General features: G+C 38.9%; 2 protein-coding genes across 3 annotated transcripts in view; one reads left to right on the top strand and one right to left on the bottom strand.

Annotated features, from left to right (window-relative positions):
• Window positions 1–22364, top strand: part of LOC123987554 (centromere protein P) — a 113367-nt gene that overhangs the window by 15524 nt on the left and 75479 nt on the right. The window lies entirely within an intron of this gene.
• ogna (osteoglycin, paralog a) lies at window positions 1572–11644 on the bottom strand. Its single transcript, XM_046076554.1, has 6 exons — window positions 11184–11644; window positions 8862–8922; window positions 7793–7957; window positions 5490–5692; window positions 4122–4214; window positions 1572–3888 (listed from the first exon to the last, which is right to left on the bottom strand). Exons 1-6 carry the CDS (start codon window positions 11346–11348, stop codon window positions 3718–3720), a joined length of 858 nt encoding a protein of 285 aa, XP_045932510.1. The 5' UTR covers window positions 11349–11644; the 3' UTR covers window positions 1572–3717.

Raw genomic sequence — 22364 nt, 5'->3', positions numbered from 1 at the left:
GACTATTGTCTTGTCTTAAAAAATATGTTTTCCTTTGTTTTTACCGGTAGTAATGCTTCACTACCAGGCATCAGTAAAATGCGTGTGGCAGGTTCACTTTGGGTGAACTGCTGTGAGATGGGCTAGATGCTCAGGTTGCAGCCTAATAGTGTTAAGGTTTTGTAAGGTATTGTGTTCGGTGCTGCAAATGAAATAAAGACCACAACATCTCGCTAACATCCTTCATCAGCAGAGAGGTTTTAGACTGCATTTTTAGTACAGTGTGAGGCCAGACTTAGCCTGCGTATGTGGGTTTTCTTCTGTATGTCTGTAGTCCCTGTTACAGAGAATATTGTAAAAAAGATGGTTGACAGTTCTACATCAACATCTACAATGAATAAGATACCATGACACCTCCAAAAAACACCACTTATACAGGAGCTATTGTTTGTAAACTGTTTAGATTCAGGCTGATGAAGGAGTAGAAACATGAAGGCTAATGCAGCGGGTGTGAAATATTGTGGGCATGGTAAATGTCAGGGTGGGACTTTATTGAAGAGGTAGCAGTAAAATGTCAAATAGTAAATCAAGCTGCAGAAGCAATATGGAACCTATTCTCCTGTTTACTTGGAGAATGTAATGTTCTGCCAAGTTGGCCGGGCTGAAGGAGGATTAACCCACATTTTCCATACTGGCCTGCATGCTCTAAACTCTTATTTTGCTTTACTTGCATTTTCTTTAGTGTTATTATGGAAAAATGTAATTCCCATTGTAACCACTCTGCTGTAATGTGTGCAGTGCCGTGAATGCTTATTTCCATGCTTTAATGACACACAGACATGAACATATATTTAAAGGAAAAAACAAATAAAGATTTAAATCACAAAGAATTCACATACAATCCTGGCCAGGAATCTTAACATTTTTGTTGGTGGTAGACCACAACGTTAGCCAGCCAGTCACTGCAGCACTACAGATGATGGTTGGCTACATAGCAGTTACAAACTGCAGACATTTACAAGCATGTGGCCAATCACTGATTGGCATTTCTCCATTGAGGACATACAGTATTAGTGTTAAATGTCCCTGCTGCACAAACATGCACATACTCTACAGTCAGCTGTGGGGATAGTGTTTTTGTTGTACTAATTGTGTGGTTTAAAGATGGTGATATCAGTTTCAGCACTTTGCAAAGACCAAAATCTATAGCTCTAATGATATTCTTATGGGTCATATATGTATTTGAGAGTTTTAAACATTTAAAAACAATATATTGGTCAATATTTGCCTTTTTGATTTAATATAAACATTTTGGTAAGTAATTATGACATGTACTGAGGTGGACATTTTACAGTGTAAAAATAAACTCTGCCATGAACTCTGGTGAACAAGCAGTGTATCGAAGACAAGGTTTCAAAATAACCTCAAACAACATTTTTGTACTGTTGATTGTATATGCTAACATATACGCTAATTCTAACAATAGAGGTTTTGCCCTCAGTGCAGTTTAGGATACTTACATACTTTAGGCTAAATATTAAAAACGCTTTGCCTTACATATTAAACTGACTCCAACAATGATTCCAAACACATTTTTAATTAAAAAAGTTTAACTTTATTACAATATCATGTCACATACACATCTTCCTGTACACCACTGTCTTATTCACATCAGTAATCATTTCTAAAGTAATTTTTATTACTGGAAGCGAAGAGTTAGGGACACAAGCAAGACATTTTAAAAGCAGACAAAATAAAAAGGAGTAACTTTCACATTACTATAGTTCATAGATACATCTCTCCCCAGTTCACTTCAACTGAAGTCTATAAATTAAAAAAACAAAGTAAAGCTAAGTCACAAAATGCTTAAGAAAGCCTGCATTTGGACAAGTCTGGCCATAACACTTATGTAGAGGCATTTTAATGCAGTGATAAAAATTAAATCACTTCACACAATGGCAGATGAAAATCCCACAGTGTTGTTTATTTTTCTGAGCGAACACTCAGTGAGTCATTTACAGACTATTCCTGCTGGCACACCAGGACAATCTAATGTTTATCAGCTGTCTGTGTCAGCTGGTATCAATAGTCTGACAAGCAAGACATCTCAAAGGAACAGACAATTAATTTAATGAGAAATTTTAACAATGCTCACAGGCTATTTTCCTTTTTCTGTTTTTTGTCATGTAATAATCTTGCTTGTAAGACACTGTAGCATTGTCCCTCCTATTCTCATCAAGACTAAATTATTAACTACAAAAAATACAGATTGGAATGTGCTTTACCCAAAAACATCTATAATCATGGTCTGTTTCTTAAACTAACATTTAATTTCAGTGGTGACAGTATGTCAACTTCTGTTTTTAAAATTTTTATTATTTTTGCAATGTGTTAGTCTCAAAGCCAGCCAAAATCTCACAAACTAATTTTGTCTACAATTTTAGTGTGGAAATTTTAAATGAAGCATGCAAAAGCATTAATACACATAATCAATAACCGCACTTTTGTTCAAATGAAATTCCAGATGACCCATAATGTGCATGATAAAAACTGTGATCTGGCTTAGCAAGGCAAGAGAAACATGTGGGTCATTTTAAAAGCACCTGTTAGACATTTTACTTGATGTCATATTCTAAAACATTTTGTTGTTAATTTCATGTAAAACCTCAAAATTAGAGATTTTACACTAGTACAAGTTTTAGATTATCTTTTTTCTTTAGTATTTATAGTTGTAGCAAGAAAATGCTTGAATTCACTTCAGTGTGTGTGAAAAAAATTTCCTGTTGTGTTTTAAACTAATAGGTACAGGAAGTTAGAAGCAAGCCTGTTGGCTTGTGACTGCATGTGTGTTGGTTCAATGTCACAAGCAGCTTGTGTAGCGTCATTCATCAAGGTATAGTATCAGATCAAAATGAAACAATAAATTGGACTGTCATAGATGTGTTTGAAGCTTCTCCACTCATTCAAGGCATTGCATCAGTTATACTGGCATTATGTAAGGACATTAAGAAGGCTATGGTGTCTTTTGAACAGGTGGCCTAAATTTATTTGTCACTTACAGTCCCATTGTCAATGCTTCAGTGTGCTTCAAACAAAGTGTATGTCAAAAGCTTTGGACAGTTGTTGTCTGAAACAGAAATCTTACGAACCCTGCCTACGTGTGAAAGTAGGTGGGGTTTGAACTTCTTTGTCAAGCTCTTCCATCATTTTTCTTGGGAACATCTGAGTATAACACATGATTCAAAAGACAGAGTTGTTGGAGAGACATGAGGGAGGTAATGTGATGCAGCTACAAGGCGGCAATGACTGCAGGCTTTTCAGTTAGGATATTCATAACAAGAAGAAGCACTGATTTTAGACGCATATTGAGGTCTTCATACTTCTTCTCAGGTAGATTTGCACCAATTCATGTGACTATGACTCAACAACAACAACTCTCATGTGCATCTTTCTGCTGCTATTTAAATGTCTGGTACTCCCTACGAGTCAGTACAACAGAAGAAGGCCAGAGTAGAGAAACTCCTTCAATTCTACACTTTCAGTCCAGTGAATGGTGTCATTTTGACCTGACAATGTCACAAGCTGTTTGTAGGTTAGGTAAGTAAAAACATTGACATTGTTATCCCCACCATGGGACCAGCACCTCAAAATCTATAATGTCATGGTATTGCCCAGCACTCTGTTGTGAAAGAACTTCTCCATCCGCAACAAAGGGGCTACAGTAAAGTTTGTGCCTCCTCAGCGATACCGTCCGACAGGTAGTACCTTCATACAGGTAAAGCTGTCGGGGTACTTAGACAGCACCACAGGGTTGCCGTCCATACGGACCTCACTGAGGCTCGGCCGTAGGTAGTAGGTATCATTGGACCTGCAGAAGGTGTTGATGTTGACCTCAGTGATGTTGTTGTTCTGGAGGAAATAGAAACAGTGTCAAAAGTGTAACGGATAATAAAATCTTAGCGGGTAGAGACAGAATCTTCAGGATCAAGTGAAAAGTTTTTATTAAAATCTTAGTAAATTCTAGCAAAAAAATGAATGAATGTGATCCGTAAACAAAGAACCACTTGCACAGCAACTGGTGGGTGTCAGTAGCTTCTGAAGTCAATTTATTTGTGTATATTTTAGCAGTAAAATTTACTAACCTGAAGATGTAAGATCCTAACACTGTCTGGGATGTGTGGAACAGCTTCCAGCTGGTTATTTGCCAGGAACAGGTTGACCAGCTTGGTCATTTTCTGTTGGGGAAACAAATTCACACCATGGAGACTCAATAGATTTAACAGTTGTTAGTTTTCCTTTCACTGTGTGGTAAATGAAGTTTACTTACTGAAAATATACACAGCATACCTGGCCATAAACCAGATTTACTTTGGGAATAGCAAAGTTATGACTATGACTTAGGAATGCACTATATAAAAAAATCATATTTACATTATTTTGACATATTACAATTTTCATTTTCACTGGAGAAAAAAAAAATCATAATGAAGTTGACATTTGTTGGAGTCTGTTCCAAACAAACATGTTTTCTCACATCTGGAGGACACGATTTGTGGGCCTTGGTATCTCTGCAGCACTACAATACCTAGGTTTTGTCATCTTCTGCGATTTGCATATGCCACTTGGCCAAATTGAATTTTGATAATACCTATATTAACTGTGCAGCCCTACTATAAATTAAATGGATCCATTAACATTTTGGAAAATGTGCTTTTTTGTTTTCTCTTTGTGATTGAGTTGAAAAGATTAATATGAATCGTATGTCTGTACATTCAGTAAGAAGCTGGAGTCAGGATGTGGTTAGCTTAGAATAAAGACTCACTAAGGCCACTAATTAACACGCTGTATCTTGTCTCTTTAATGCACATACAAACAGATATGTGGTTTTAGGGGGAGTTAGGATCTGCAACTATTTCTTGTTCAACAACAGCCAGGTTTAGTGACAGCTTCCTGAAGTCTTGTCGACTCATTGAGGTTGCCATTGTGCCAGTACAGAGACCATAACCAAAAGCCATGCTATAGCTTGAGCTGCTGCACAGAAAAACTGGGCGGATGGATATACTGTCAAGAAATAGTTCCAACATGTAACTCCCCTAAACTCCATAATTCTCATCTTGCTCTTGGAAGAAAGGTAATGCGCTTATTTCCCAAAATGTTACTGTTGAATTATCATTCAACTAACTAATATAGGTCTTTGAAAGTTCTGACTCCATCAAAGCTTTCCTGTAATGGTTGTCTGTAATATGTCTTACAATCACCTGAAGTGTTGTTGCATAATATCCTGTAGTACATTGTAATTGAGATTTACAGGACACAGTACAAGATGGGGACAGCCTGTAATCATTATCAGAGCTCTTGACAGTTTCATCATTTAAGCCTTTGTTCATTCGTTTGTATCTCTCTGAAGATAACTTGGCAACAAATAGTCCCCTTAATTTTTTTTAAGTCTTCCCATCAGAATGGGATACTCCTAATTGAAAAAGTTGGGAGAGTTGATGATTGGTGTGTACCTTGAAAGCATTGGCTTTGACGCCCTTGGTTTTGAGGAGGTTGTAGTTTGCGTTGAAGGATGTGAGTTTGGCAGGCAGCATAGGAAGTTTGACCAGTTTGTTCTCAGCCAGAGATAATTCCTCCAGAAGGGTTAGCTTAGAGAATGCCCCGTCTTCAATCTCTGAGATCAGGTTTCCCGTCAGGTCAATCCTCTTCAGAGTCACTGTTGATTAGATGGGGATAAAAAACTGTTATTACAGTTGTAGCCAGTGAGTCTGAACGGCTAATTTAAAACACTGATGTTTCTCATTGGGGTCAGGGTTTCCCCTAGGATATTTTTTAGCAGTGGTGCAAATTGCCACATCCATGACAAATTGAACTCCTTGTATCTAATTTCCCCCCTGAACATTTTCCTTTTTCCCAAAATTGTGATGTTCTACTTTATACATTTACTTCTCAGTAATAAATTAATCATTGATGTCACTGTCACCTGCTGAGCTGAATCTTACAAATTATGATTGAACTCTTAAAGTGGAATACTTTCAGATAACATTACAATGTGTCTTATATGTTGCCATCATCAGGAGTGAAGCTGAACTGATTTTGTCGTCATAAGTTGATATGAGTTACTCAGTGGTGGTGACTTTGAAGGTCCCCCAACCTGGCGGAGTCTTGCAAAAAAGAAACCGTTGCAAACAAGGCTAAGCATATTATGAAGCAGACCCCAACATCACCAAACCATAACCCATCAACAGAAGCTGATATCCTTGGTGTATTTGTCATGTTAAATTCTGCTGTCAGAACTCATCACAGGACACCTGTCCTATGTCTTAGATGCATGGTGAGCTAATGGAACGTCAGAAGCAGCTAGTCATCTTGTTTTTGAAAGTAAATCCCGCAGAAAATGTTATTTTTACCCTACTTACCCATACCGTTGCTACACTGATGACATGCACCTATACTTCCCAGTGATTTTACTTTTGCATGTCCATAAAGTCCTGACTTTTAGTTCCAAATTTGGGGTAAACTCCAAAAACACTGAATCCTACATTTTCCATAATGCAATAGATGGTGTCTTTTCATCAGACCCCTCCCAACATGGAAAACTCCAACATCAACTCCACAACTCCAGGGGCCTATGTTACGAACCAGGATTTGAGGTTAACTCAAAGCTGTTCACTTCTTACCGGGGTACACTGACATGGTAACTTATGCTGAACAGCTAACTGTTAAAGATAAGAGATTAACGCTTTAAATGCACCTGCCTACTGACCAATCAATTCTCTTGTAAAATGGCATCACCTTTCTTTAAAGATCTCTCAGAATGTTTTATAAGCTATATATTTGTTTTTGGGTTTTTTTCCTTTGCTCCCAAGCCCATTTCACATACCCATGTCACAGCTGTTTAAAGAAATGGTTTAATTTTTCTGTTTTATGTTAGGGAAATTATTAGCAGATATTCTGGTATTCAAATGGAGTTTTATATGACCTTGTTTATTATAACCTTAGGTTACATTTCTTTATTTTATTATAGAGACTGGACATTTACTGCCCCACCTTTTGCTATTTGGGTGCAGGTAATGTGGTGAGTTTTCAGTTAATGCTGGTAACTGAAGCCGTGGTTAAGATACAGTCTTTCCACCAACTATTTGAGTCCTTTTTATGGCATGAATAGATTTTTCGTTTTGTTGTTATATGAAGTTAATTTGGAACAATTTTTGGAAAATTGATGATTTTTTTCAAGTAAGATGGTAAGATTTTTTTCAAAGTGAGTTGAACAACCACTTATTCAGTGCCACTGGCTTTTAATGTTGAAAAGCTGAAAGAATGAGGATAAAATTGTCATACATGCCATAAGAATAACCACACCCGTTACCTAAGCAACATATGAATTTAATGGAATCACAAATTTAATTTTAGTCAGATGATGGGGCAGTGATATTAAAAGCCTGTTAACCTACGCATTCACACAGTCATGATATTCTTCCTGTATTTGGCAGCTGCAACTGTGTTGCTTTTAACCTAGATTATGTGTTTAACTTCTTCATATTTGTCTAATAGTAATGTAGTAGTTTAGGTAGGCTTAATGCCATAAATTGGTAGTCCCCATGAATGAGCTGTGATCACATCACTATGACACCATCACAAGTCAAGCATTAAACAACTGTTTTCACAGGTTGGCTCGAACCAACCATGACTAGTTAACTGAACCTGTAAAAGTAGTGTAATGCTCCTTTTAACACAATTGGCGTTCTCTACATAATGAAATGCAGTATAAAATATCTAATCAAAGAATCTGGCAAAGCATTCACCTCCAACTTACCAATTTCAGCAAAGTCTTTAGTGCTGATCTTTTTGATCTTGTTGAAACGGGCATACAGGTAGGCTGTCTCTTTAGGCAGGGTGGGAACACTGGTCATGTCTGGACTGACCTCCTCACAGTATACTGAACCAGTCAGACACACACACAGTAGGCAGGTGGGCAGGTCTGCAACACACAGGCACCACACAAACATCAAGCCGTCTTCAGAATAATCGTCTATGGTCTTGTTTACGTTTATATTAACCATTTCTCTAACGCTATTGTCGATTTAATTGTTTAGCCTATAAAATGTCATGACAATTTCATTAAGCCCAAGGTTATGTGTTCAAATGTCTTGTTTTGTATGATCAAAGGAAATTGCGTTCATCTTGTAAGACAAAAAAAGCAGAAAATCGTACGATTTGTGATGTAAGAAGTAGGTATCAAAATAGTTGCCACCATTTTAATGCTTTTATGACTCACACATTCACTACTATAACTCTTTATGTGGGAGTCAATCATCCCTAGCTCACCTTTAGCTAACTCACAATGCAAGACTACTAACTAGCACTAAGCAGAGATGATAATCTTCGCTGTACTGGACTCTCTACGCTCTTTATCAGTGAAATATAAAATTGATTCTTTTTGTTTGGTTTTAAAGGCATACATGGACTCACACCAGCTTACATCTCCAATCCCCACAGTTCCTTTCACAGTACTTCCCAGTACCACCCCCCCACCCCAAGGGATGCATTTCAATATCTACTCTACCATACTACTAAGTATGCAATAAAAAGATTTAGTATGTCCCAATACATAGTATGTCAAATACAGTATGTATCTGGTCTCATTTTGCAGTATTTAAATCAGCATGTTTTTGTGGCTTTTCTGACCCACAATCCTCTGCACAGCATGAGGATGAGCAAGAGGGTCAAAGTTCAAGGCAAAATGTTATAATAAAATAGTATGTCCCAGTTGTATGAATACTGCATGCAATGGTACATACTTAGTAAGGGCAGCTGCAGCATGCAGGAAAAATAAAAACAATGCCATTTGGAATGCAGCAAAGGTAAACAGATTTTACTCTTACCAGAAACATCTCCTTCTGGGATTGGGCTGTCATCAGGTTCATCAGCAAGAGGCAGCGCCCTCTGCAGGAGAAAACATGGTCTGTTCATATACGGGCCAGTTCATTGGCTAGAGCAAAACATTTACCCTGCCAGGGTTAGTAGGTCAGTTTTGGAAATATGCCATTGCTAACACATAGCACTGTGTCAAATTTGATACAGTTTGGTGGAAACTAACAGAAGAAATATCTGTACTACATTCTGGTTGATTCAGCCTGGAGTTGGTTTGATAACCCTAATACTGAGGTAAAATACAAAATTAATTGTGCTGGTAAACAAGGTGCTTTGGTAATGGTTGAACTAAAGAAAATGAGAGACACCAACCGTTGGACAGTTTTCTCTCACAGCCACAGGCATGTAGACCGGGATAAACCCACAGTTTTATTTGGAGTATGCTATTTACACACTGATGGTGATTGTGGCGATTAGTACCAGTAATCGTAAACAGTGAAGGTGATAACTGAATGTGTGATAGTAAGAATTGGAGAACAAGAAATTTAGTCTAATAGAGATACTTTTGGGGCTAATAAACTACAGCTAAGTGGGCATGCAGACCGTAAATACCATTGTTTAAAAGTGGTGTTTTGTTTTTAAAAAAAACAGAAAACAACAACACAAGAGTCTGTGTTGGTGCGGGTATATTGCTTGAAGTACATTTGAGAAGAGGAAATACGGCCTCAGTTTCAGTAACAGATTTTTCAAGGTTTATCAACAGCAAAACAATGTTTAGCATGTAATAGTACTATGATCAGAATTTTTCAACTCATCCAGGTGACCAGTAGAATTACACGTTACAAGTCATCTACTAGAAATGTGTGCTTGGATGTATTGGATTGGCGAATGCTGTACATTGTTGGATGATGTTTTCGCAAAAGTCAGATTCAACTTTTTTGCTGGTTGATTCGGCCAGAGACTCAGTATCTGGCCCCCTTGTTTGCCAACACAGTGGTCTGATGGAAATTAATGAGGAGGCTGCAGTTTGTCACACAATTCTGCTGTTTGTCTGTTCCACTCAGGGCCCTCATTATCAAACATCTAACGTTGATGGCCAGGATATATTGGCTGGCAGAGCTTTCTGTAGCAGTCCGCATAATATTCCACAGCTGGCTTCTTGGTGAGAACTGACCACAGCCTTAACTGCTATGGTGTGGATGATTCTAGTTATTGTTGCAGTGTTGAAGAAATTGTTTAATCTTTATTTTGTGGTGATGACTTTAACTGTTGTCGTGAGCTGCTGGCTCCAATGTCTGATATCTGGTCAATACATCTTTTCAGAAGTGTCTTTGTAGTCACATCGGTCCATGACAGGGCTTTGTTTGTTTGATTTGTGCATTCTTAGCCCCTGACCCCAGAAGCCATTAGACCTTTTGAGCTTGTGATATATGTATAAAAAAACAGCTGGTACTTAATTAAATTTTTAGTTAGAGACATTTTTCCTCTCACTTTCCCTTTTATTTTCTGGATTGTTAGTGGGTTTTTCACTTTCTGCAAGTGTTTCCCAAAGGACGAACCAGACCAGACTTTGGTTTTGGTTTGTCCAAATATTTCTTAGAGGTTAGTGTGGTTTATTCTGGGTTTGGTTTGTCAGATGGAAGAAGACTTTAGACAGTGCAAGGGGTGTGTGTGTGTGTGTGTGTGTGTGTGTGTGTGTGTGTGTGTGTGTGTGTGTGTAAACTGTGAACTGAATGAATTATTATCTCTTGGAGGAGGACGGTGAAGTCGAGTGCTGACAGTTTGACAGATTCTGTTGTCTGCAAGTTGGAGAAAACAAATTAGTTGACTAAACATTGAAGTGTAATATCAGTTTTTAGAATAATGTGCATGCATATTTGATTTTGAATATTGCAAACTATTATCTATCTATCAACTACTATCTTATATCTTATGTTGCATCTGTTTGAATCATCACATCTTTTTAATCTTATCTGCTAGCAGACATTTCCCTGATAAGAGAAAATTTGTCTGGTCTGACCAAAATCTTGGTAGTATCTCTGTGCTCAATTTTAATGTATCAAAAGTAGAATGTTTGTTTTTAATTTAATGGTGTTTGTGGTAAATGTATCCTTATCACCTTTAAGTATTATGTTAATGTGACAACCAACCAAATGTAAGGATTGTCTTCTGAAGTCATGCTCTAAGTAAAAGGCAAAAACAACTGTTTACTTGTGACAATGGACTACTTGTGGAAAAATGTGCATACATAATATATATAAATGCAATTGCCAGAGTTTTTAAAGAGAATATATTTTGGTAGAGAAGCATCATGTAAGTAATAAAGTTCTTACCCTAGCCCTCCTTGATTTCAAAATGTCACTGTGGTCACGCACGTATCCATTCAGCTCCCTGCCAGGTAGAGATCCCGGTATCAACTGTGAGTCCTGGTCAAACTTCCTGGCCGAGGCTGCCACCAGCCACGGCACCAGTATACAGGTGAATAAGACAGCCTTCATGCTGTCCAAAGCAGTGTGACGCCGACACACCAGCTCTCCTTAAATCTTAAGTTTTGGGTCAGCAGCTGCACTCTACTATGAGCCCCTGTTGGGATGTCTCAAATGACTGTATTTAAAGGCTGAACCAGTAGCTTCCAGCAGACTCTTAAAGCAGAGTTTATAGAGGAGAGCACTTAACCCTTCCCTGACCACCCACTAGTGAGAGAGAGAGAGAGAGAGAGAGAGACACACACATACAGGATGCACAGAGAGAGGCAGACACACCAAAAAAGGCTCATATGATAAAAGTCAAAGAGAGAATAAAGTGTCAATTGTTTCTGTTATGTGCCTTAAATGTGTACAGGAAAAAATATGCACAGCTAAAACTGCAGAGAAAGCAGAAAAATTGAAAGTTGACATCCACAGTGTGAGTGTTTTGTCAGGAGGAATGTCTGTGGTCTCTGCCTGGCCACTCGGTAACGACTCATAATAACCAACCTATCTTTCATTAGGCTGGATGAGTGTTTAGTTTTTTTCTCTTCACTGGCTTGGTTATTATAGTAGCCATTGGTCAGACAACACATTTAGCAGCTGTTAGACAGACATTGATTATAGGGTGAAATTTATGTGATTACTTTGGACTGACCAATAGTAGAATCTGCATGACTTTCTGGACGACAACTCTCACTCTGAGAGGAGTTGTATGCTAACGCCAAGTTAGCTAACTTTTAAAATAAACGGTAAACAACACAAAACACGGCAACACTTACAGCCTCCAAGTTTGAAGTCAGGTCACGTAAAACCCATGGCGATCCGTCCTTTAACCGTTAGAGCTTGTTGCGGACTAATTTATTAATTGAACACGCCCTGAAGTGTAAAGTATGAACATTGCGGTTGTTGCAGTGCTTGCCATCCTCCGTGGTAGGCTTGACGAATAGCACGGTATTTCAATTTTGCGGTTATCGTGACAGCCCTAATTATGCCACCAGCCTAATATTGGGTATGACCCCCTTTTGCTGCCAAACAGCCATGACCCGTTGAGGCACGGACTTCACTAGACCTCTGAAGGTGTACTGTGGATTCTGGCACCAAGACGTTAGTAGCAGATCCTTTAAGTCCTATAAGTTGGAGGTGGGGGATCCATGGATCACACTTGTTTGTCCAGCACATCCCATAGCCATCCAACACCCTGAACTCGTTATGTTCCTCAAACCATTCCTGAACTGTTTTACCTTTGTGGCTGCTCATAACATCCTGCTGAAAGATGCCACTGCCATCAGGGAATACCATTTCCATTAAAGGGTGTACATGTTTTGTTACAATATTTCAGTAGGTAGGATTTGTCAAAGTGACATCCACATTAATGGCAGGACCCAAGGTTTCCCAGCAGAACATTGCCCAAACCATCACACTCTGCCAGCTTGCTTTCTTCCCTTAATCCATCCTGGTGCTATGTTTTCCCCATGTATGCAATGCACACGCACCTGGCCATCCACGTGATGTAAAAGGAACGGGATTCATCAGACCAGGCCACCTTCTCAATGGCCCAGTTCTGATGCTAATGTTCCCACTGTAGGCACTTTCAGCAGTGGACACGGGTCAGCATGGGCATAGTGGAACAAGACCTTACCAACAAACTTTGTGATGGGTTTTACTTTAATTTGTCACCCAGCTGTACGTGAAATTACAGCAGTATTATCAAAGAGGCAGTTCCTTAATGTGGTTATGGGAATGAAGTAATGTGAACATGTACTATGGACAGATTAAGCGTGTCTTAATCCACCTTGCAGTTGTCTTGAGTTTACACGTTCATTTACATGAAAGCTAAATTACAGAAGCTTTTAGGATTGTAGGCACGGACTAACAAATGTCTCACTAAACATGAAGCATAGTTTTAAGTGAGTGTCCTGTTGGATTTAGACTGTGCTTCTGACAGAAGGTGCTCTACCTAAACCAACTGAGGACTTGGTTCGTGAGACTGGAGCCAGGACAGTCCCTCCAGCATTTGGTTTCCTTACTGCTTCCTTCCTGATGATGCGGTGTCTTGAATGAGAATGTTGTTCAAAAGTTCAGATGTTTCTCATTTTTGACTTTCTGTTCTGCTTTCTGATATGAAACATTTATTTGGTTGTCCCACATAACTTCACAGGTAGAGCAACACACCAACAGTGCCACAGTCCTTTGTATTCATTGTATATTTGGAATTAGTAAGTAATATCAGGCAGACTTTACCATTAACAACACTCCCTTAAAGAGGTCATATTATGCTTTTTGGCTTTTTCCCCCTCCTTTATTGAGTTATATACCTTTTTGTTCATGTACTAGGTTTGCAAAGTGAAAAAGCCCAAAGTCCAGCCCAAAGGGAGTTCCCATCTCCCAACAGAAAACACTGCTCTGAACTGCCTGAAAACAGCTCGTTTATAGTCCAGCCACTTCCCTTTCATCCCTGTGATGTCACAAGGATGAAAGCTAAATGCGCCTCATAATGCTGGCCAAGCGGCGAGTCCAACACGCCCATTGGCCCGCTTCTCTTCCCAATGGCCCACCCTTCTCTGCTTCTGATTGGCTATTACCGGCCTTTCGCTGACCTGCCCTTCTCTGCTTCTGATTGGCTAGTAGTCCTTAACTAGGAACTGTGCATGTGCAACTCCCAACAAAGATATTGTAGAGACAAGATATATCACTTGGTAGCTAAAACGAAGCCTTCACACACAGGGTGAAAAGAGGAGCTGCAGCAATGTGCAATATGACAAAAAATAAGGTGTTTTTTGAAAATGAAACCATGTAAACCTGTTCTGGTACAACCTCTAAATAAGATTTTGAACCTGAAAATGAGCATAATACCACCTCTTTAATCAGTCATATGCTTTGTACACTTTGATGCTTATCCTTGAATTGCATGAATAAACTGATCAATAACAATCATGTTAGAAATGGGATTAGTTTGGGAGTTGCTTGTTGTGTTCACAATCATCTTCGGTTGTCCTTAATATATCAGAAGTCTCTTATGAGGCCTACTGACTGTATTTTTGTATGGACCTTTCATATTAACTGTACACAAATGACCAACATCACACATTGGTGCAACATCAGATTAAGACATTTACTTTATTGCTATATGTCTATTGTGTTTTTTGTTGTATAGATTTTTTTTGCCTTTAATGGACAGTTGACAGTGAAGAGGCAGAAAACAGGGAGAGAGAGAGAGAAAGAGGGGTACAGTATGACATACAACAGTGGTCCCCTGCTGGAATCTAACAGGGAACTTTGCAGTTATCTGGCATACACTGTAACTATTTGGCTACCAGGTTGGTCTTAATTTTTAAAATTTATTTTCATGAATATATTTTAGATTGTGCCTTTGACTTCTGATTGTTGCTGTTTATTGTCATCAGTGTATTCCTGTGACTTGTGCGTTTATTTCCCTGCCTGCAGACAAAATTTTCATTGGGATGATAATAATAAAGCTGACATTGAAATTTAAACGTTTAACTATAAAAATTAAAACCAAAAAATTAAATTGACTCATTGATGACTTGTATCTAATGCAAAAGTTGCACAAACAAATCTGCTTCCGACTTTTCTCTTCACCTTTGAGTGTTGCCTTCCGGAACAACTATGAACATTTGATTTCTAACGGTCAGAAAACACGACCACAAACTAGCATAACCCGACACTAATGTAGCCAAGATGTCCCTCTCCCTATCCACGTCCTACAGCTCTTTATGTGGGATACCAAGGTGATATGCTATGCTAACTTGTTTTATAGTAAAGGACTACCGATAGGAGAAATCAAGCAACACATATTTTCAGAACTTACCAGGTAGTCCAAATTCCTTGCTTACATTTCTCTAAGTTCAGTTTAGTGTTTAGTGTTTTTATCATATCAGTGAGTCTTCTCAAATAAAAGGATTAAAATAAGTAAAGCATATAATTTCCATCACACCAGTCTCTGTATAAATATGAACAGAGCTCTGTAAGCACAGACAATCGCAACAGTGGAGATCGGCACCTCTGTGGCTCTCTGCTGCAGACAGGTTGAGAAGCGAGAGTGAAAATAAATCCTCATATGACCAAACACAATTTGCGTGTTCAAGTCCCCCAGCACGAATTTGTCTCTTTGCTTTTACTTTGTATGTAATCACACTACATGAATAAGTCACTTTGCTTTCTGCATTAGGTTGCTCGTACAGTGATCTCATTCTTTTGGTCATTACCCAGAACTCATGGCTGCAGGTGATTGTTGGAATGTAAATTGACTGAGTGGCAAATTGAGAGCTACACCTCCAGGCCCAGCTCCCTCTTGACCACAACAGTCCAGTACAATACTGCATTACTGCCGACACTACACCAATGTCGATCTCCCAGTACTCCACTCCTCCCTTGTGAAGAATACTCTAAAGCTCATTACCACATCTGAAGTCATGGCACTCTGCTGTAAAATAGTGAATTTGCCCCTTCAGAGTGAGTTGCTGCCTTTAGTGAAGAAACTCAAGTATCTCAAGGTCATAAATTATCTACTTGTGAAATCTCCTAGTTGAGTTAATTGGTTGATGATCAAAATTAAAATGCTCTTGAATATGATAGAAAAGGGTGAACAGGTTCTCGGTGGTCTGAGTAACCTCCAAACAGAATAATGATGGAAAATGTTTTGAGAACATGTATCAGCTTTTCTTCTCTCTAATTAATGCATCTCTGTGGTTTGATACGTATCAGACCTCTATAGCGAAGAAGTTATGAAGTGCTGTATAGGCAATAACACATCAATAAATAACTGCTAATATGATAAACACAAAAACATGCCAGAAATGAATCAGAAACAGAATTACTGGGAAATGGCAAAAAAGTATGGGAGAAGTTTCCAAAGCAGAAGGGCCAAGGGATTCTCAGTAACAAAAATTAAGAGACTCTGTTCACTCTGTCTTTTCAACAGCTGTTGAGGTCCAGCTGTTCTTGGGTTGATTTCAACCTTGGTTGTCAAACCAGAGAGATGTTGGGCTTCCCCAGAGCAGTTCTAAAGAATTTGCTTTTTTTTATTTTGGTCTCCCTAGACATGGTGAACTGAAGAAGGGGGGAAAAAAAGGATAAGAGACAGTACTTCTCTATAAACAAGCAGAGCAAAAGAGCAAAGACTGAAGTTTAACAGCAAAACAGTTCAATAGAAAACATGTGAGTATTTCAGTGTTCAAGAGGAGAGGAAAAAGAAGGGGGCCCAGATATAAACATCCAAGGAACATGAGCCCAGACTGTTACAGGTGTGTTAGCAATTTTGCACACCTTTTAAACTTTTATGACTCTGGGAAAGAGGTCCAGTAACTGGAGAATGTTTTTACTATCACTAATTTTCTATGCCAGAGTTTGGGATCTCAGGGTGGTTTCACTGGTAGTCCACTGCACAGTAAAGCAAGTTGATGGGGAAAGCCACCCATAAGAACACACTAAACACACATTATTCCTGTCATGTTGACTCGCTCAGTGTTTCTCGCAACATGAGTAAGCCTTTTCTTTTTTTTCTCTTTTTTTTAAAATCGTGTTTTGGTACCAAGACAGAGATGGACACATTGGAAACGGTTTGATACATGAGGAACAACAAGGACTGTAAACTCTGTCTAGAGAATTAGACAGAAGAGAATTTCATCAGACACTTAAGATTTTACCCAACTGTCAACATCAACTAGTCCAGCATGTACTGGACCTGGTCTAATTTGGTCCAGTTAGTTGTGTGTGCCTAAATCAAAAATTCAAATGGCTTTCCAATTGTAATGTTTGTACACCCCTTTACCGGTTATCGATGTTGATTAGATGAATAGAATTAAACTGGCGGTAGGAATGTGTATCTCACTTGCATGTGTCCTTGTGCATGTGCACAATACAAACGAAATGGGAACCTTCATAAAAATATTGTGCAACACCATGGAGGCTTTCAAGGAGAGACTATCTGAAAGTGTGTGCTTTTATCCCCATTACTAAAAATCGAATACAATGGAAGGGGCATCTGTATACAGTGCAACCAAATAAACTTCATAAAAAATAAAGGCAACCAACGCCTGGTTTCATGCTGGGCATGGCGTGAGTAGTTTTCCACACAACAGCAGAGCACAATAAAGGGAGTTGATTACCTTGCTGATGAGTTTGAGGTGTGTAGTCTATTGCCTGCAACTCTTCATCTAACACCTCACTGTGGCTGCCTCTTCTTGTTCCTTAACTCCTTGCAGTATTTGAAACTGATCCACTTTCAAAAATGACCAAGCTTTGCAGACGCATGGTTTGATGAATGATCACAGTCAGTGCTAAATTTTACATTTTTCGGTGACTGCTTCACAATAAAAGCCACCCTGTGCTCCCCCTGTTGAATGCTTTTAATGTGAAGCAGCAGCAGTATGAAATCTACTGCATTTGCAGTAACTTAATACAGCTCTGAGATGTACATGACAATTTTCAATTGTCTGAATATTGTATAATTAACAATAGTTTCAACAACATCTAACCTGAAATTCAACTAATAACTACAGCCTACAGTCCAATATGTGCATCAGTCCAGTAGAAAGGAAGAAATTAAAGAATTGTCTTATTTGAAAGAGCAAAAGCTGTTTCCCTTATTTTGTGTGACATCCAAGTACTGTTTCAAATCAGTGTTTCTGGTGAAAGTGCTCTAAAAAATAAAAATATTATAATTATTATTAATTATTCAATTGGTGTTTTTGTTCTATTGTGACATTTTTGTACTTTGTAGTCAAGTTAGTTTTATTTATACAGCTTAAAATCAATAAAGTTTATGTCAGATGGCTTTATAGTCTGTACAAAACACCCTCTCCTACCCTATCCTTAGACCCTCATCTGAAAAGCAACAAAAGAACAATACTATAAAAATACTTAATTCCTTTGTTGGGGAAGCTTGAAATTGTAAAATGCTATTGTTTTTAACAGGTAAAACCACTAAACCTGCGTGGTGTAATCCTTGAGGTCGCCTGCTCCAAACCCACCACTTTTCTCTCATGTAAACACAATCATCATGACGGTAAACATTTTTCTGGCTTTTTTCTTCAGACAGCTGCGGTCGATGTGATTGTGAGCTGGGTTTAGGGTGACAGGTGTAAGCGAGCGATACGTAATGGCAGACTGAAGCCAGCCTAGACAAAACAACATACGTCAGTGAATTTACTCCACACACAGACGCCCATTTGACTGCAGAGTAGCTTTCGGCTCAGTGGACCACCTGGCTAGGCATAAAGGAGTCTTGGTCTGCATGGGTCTGGCTGACAAGTGACATGATGTATTAACCCACCGCTGTGTCTTTTGACATAGCCACCCTCTAGCTCTAAGCTGCTGCCAGCAGCTGCAGACTTGACAGTGAGGTTTTTATTTTAGCTCAGAGACTTATGTAATGAGTGTTGCATGTTTTTCAACTTAAATGGTTGACACAAAACTACCACCTTCAAATTCATTATTGGCCTCCATGTGAAATTAAACAGACAAATCAAAGCACAAAGACCCAGTTTCTACCAAAATAACTCTCATTGCATTGCCTTGTTTTCATGAACCTCCTACCCATTTGTGCCTCTCCTTCCACCTGTGCACCGTGTGCGATGGGCTCCAAAATACCACAGAGACAGGGAATTTGAAGGGGAGCACTACTTGTCCTTGTCATTAAGCCACCACAAAAATAAGGCCTTTAAACTTTGAGCCAGTTCTCAGTGTTCACTGACATTTAGATTTGGTTTATCAAACGTGGTCTTGGCTGGACATCCAGATATGGAACCTGTCCTGGACATTTGTCTTCCAAGAGTGAGCATCGACTGACTGAAATGAAATGGACACTGGAGTCTGTACGTTAATGTGATGGTTGCTTGGATAGTGTTGAAAATTGTGCTTCAAATTGAAGACCCATTTAAACTCACTAGTGCTCATATGACTTTTTTTTTTATTTTTTATAGTTACGTTACTCCTTCTAAACAAAAGTGAGTGAAGTTCTACAAGTTGTTCCAACAGAAATTATTTCTTAGTTCTGTATTACTGTAGGTTTATTTTTTTGCTGTAATCTGTTGGAATTTAAACCCCTCTGCAGGAGAAGTATTCTGTCTTCCTATTTACTGTAGAAGTGAGTGTTTTTCCTCATGCAGAGCTTTGGTTCAAATACTGGCATTAAGCCTTGGAATTCAGTCCCAGAGGATCTGACCTGATGGTTAAAACAGAACAACTGCAGCCTCCACAAGGAGACCACCACTTTGGTTTTAGAAACAACCGGTTAGTTATTAATTGTCTTCAACTAATTTTTTAATCTAAAATCATAAACATAACCGCACTGGAGCCATTTTAAAAGCAGAGGTTTTCAGATCAAATGTTTTAATTTGTGAAAAAAGGGCATAGGTGATTTTTTATTTATTTATTTATTTTTTTTGTAGCTAACTGCTTTGAAGGATTGCTTGCTTGATGTGTACTGTATCACTGTGAAGCTGTAAAGTTTTGTCGAACTGCTGCTGGGAACTGCAGAATGCCCACTGTCTATGTATGTTCCTGTTATCAGAGCCAGATGCAGAGCAGATGTTAGGGATGCATAGGATGGAAGGTTTTCTGTTGCATATACGACTCTGTCATGCCACACATCTTCTCTGTAAGACATTTGATAAATTGCTGCTAAGTTGAAGCTAGTGTAGTAGCAGGAATTGATGTCAGCCCTGGACTGGAGTATGCTTTCAATTACCTCCCAATAAGTTTGATATGATGGTGATTGCATGCCAGAATGTTGTCCTTGTTTGAATTTTGAAGAAACTCCACATGCTGAGTTGAATGTGTACTCTTTCTTGTTTTGCTTTTATGACAGTGTTCAGTTCAAGATATCCATCTGCCTTCAGAAATATGAGGCTTTTTTTTAAACTCCTTTTTAATTTATTTTTTTTGTCCAGGCCTTGCAGTCTCTGGGTAGAGATCGAGTTCTGTTCTTCTCTGTTTTATTCTTGGTTTATTCGACTTCATTAAGAGCCATTGAATTCAGCTGTGGTGAATTATACTGGATCTTTGGTTTATGTCATGTTGTGGACATCTCAGGGTTTGTTGTCTGTGTGTAGCTGCTGACTGTTTAATGTAAAGAGCCCTTCGTGGTTCTCTCAGCCTGGAAGCGCTTATCCCAGCATGAGGTTTACTGTCAGCTCTCTACTCCAACAAAACACATCAGCAGAGGACAAAAGGTCTTTCAGTAAGTTTCCCACCATGAGTGGGATGTGTGGCCAGTTATGTGTTATTATTATTGTTGTTTAATCAGAGACGGAAAGAAGCACTTGATTTGTAAATCAAAAGGACCTTGAATTTTTAGATACTGAAATCCAAATTCCAACTGTAAATAACATTTGGAAAATGAAACGTGAAAGACTCAGTTCCTTTGTGATGTGAAGGAGACCAGGGTACCCGCAGAGACAGAATAAACTCTCAGTGGTCATCTGCGTCTTCTAAATTTCATGGTTGGATTGTGGTAAATGCCATGTATTCACCTCTCAAAATCTCAGTGTTTAAGAAGAAACCCTGTAGTGTTTATGTAGAGTATAGATGGGTAAATAGGTGTGGTGTCCGAACAATAATGCTGCGATGATGTGTTGAGAAGAAATCCGCTTGACACTGTTCTTGATCATAAAAGTTTATTACATCAAGGAGTTCAGCATCAATTACAAGCTCTGCAGCAGCTTGGAGAGTGACCCAGCCCGATGGCCACTCTGTCTCTCTGTACATCAAACACAGCTTATATAGGACATGTTTAGGTATCTGCTAAATACCATATAAGGGTCTGAGTCTGCAAACTAAGGCTCCAATCCATATAAGAGCCAAGTTCTATAGGATAAGTGTAGACATCTTGTTGGACACCACGTAACCACTGACCTCTGCTCTCCCCTTAAAGGTCACTATCCTCTATCCAGCTGCTACAGTGCTATGTTAAACTGTTATGCGTCAAATGCACATATGTTATACACCACATAGGCTCTCACACCTCTCGTAAATTTTAGGCTCGCTAACATTGTCCTTCTCCATGATCGTGGTATGTTTGTGTAAAGAAGTCATTAACCCCCACCGCTTGCGCTGGGCATAGGGAATTACTCTCCTTCCCACTGAAGGCAGCTGACACATTGATTGACAGGATAGAGGTAGTTGAATAAAATACCATGAAAATCTATCAGCTCTTATGTGGAGTCATGTTTTTATGATCTTTATCATTTCATGATGGGTAAAAGGTATCTACCTGGTGCTTTTAGAGATCAGGGCCCATATTTATCAAGTGTCTTCATCTACGCAAATTAGTCCCAACTGGCCAAACATTCTCAGGAGTGATAGATATTTGGTACTACTTTTAGGAAAACATTTTAGCAAGAGGTATCCTTATCTGTTGGTAGCTGAGATTGATGTGCCACAGCCCGCAGAGGACTGTAACATCATTGCTGTGTGTGCAGTACTGCTGCACAATATACAGTGGGTACGGAAAGTATTCAGACCCCTTTAAATTTTTCACTCTTTGTTTCATTGCAGCCATTTTCCAAAAATCAAAAAAGTTCATTTTATTTCTCAGTAATGTACACTCAGCACCCCATCTTGACAGAAAAAAATAGAAATGTAGAAATTTTTGCAAATTTATTAAAAAAGAAAAACTGAAATATCACATGGTCATAAGTATTCAGATCCTTTGCTCAGTATTTAGTAGAAGCACCCTTTTGATCTAATACAGCCATGAGTCGTTTTGGGGAAGATGCAACAAGTTTTTCACATCTGGATTTGGGTATCCTCTGCCATTCCTCCTTGCAGATCCTCTCCAGTTCTGTCAGGTTGGATGGTAAACGTTGGTGGACAGCCATTTTCAGGTCTCTCCAGAGATGCTCAATTGGGTTTAAGTCAGGGCTCTGGCTGGGCCATTCAAGAACAGCCACGGAGTTGTTGTGAAGCCACTCCTTCGTTATTTTAACGGTGTGCTTAGGGTCATTGACTTGTTGGAAGGTAAACCTTCGGCCCAGTCTGAGGTCCAGAGCACTCTGGAAAAGGTTTTCGTCCAGGATATCCCTG

The sequence above is a fragment of the Micropterus dolomieu genome, linkage group LG18 (assembly GCF_021292245.1).
Source record: "Micropterus dolomieu isolate WLL.071019.BEF.003 ecotype Adirondacks linkage group LG18, ASM2129224v1, whole genome shotgun sequence".
Classification (NCBI taxonomy): Eukaryota; Metazoa; Chordata; class Actinopteri; order Centrarchiformes; family Centrarchidae; genus Micropterus; species Micropterus dolomieu.
Note: the sequence above shows the minus strand (reverse complement) of the source record. Positions and strands in the feature narration are given on the sequence as shown.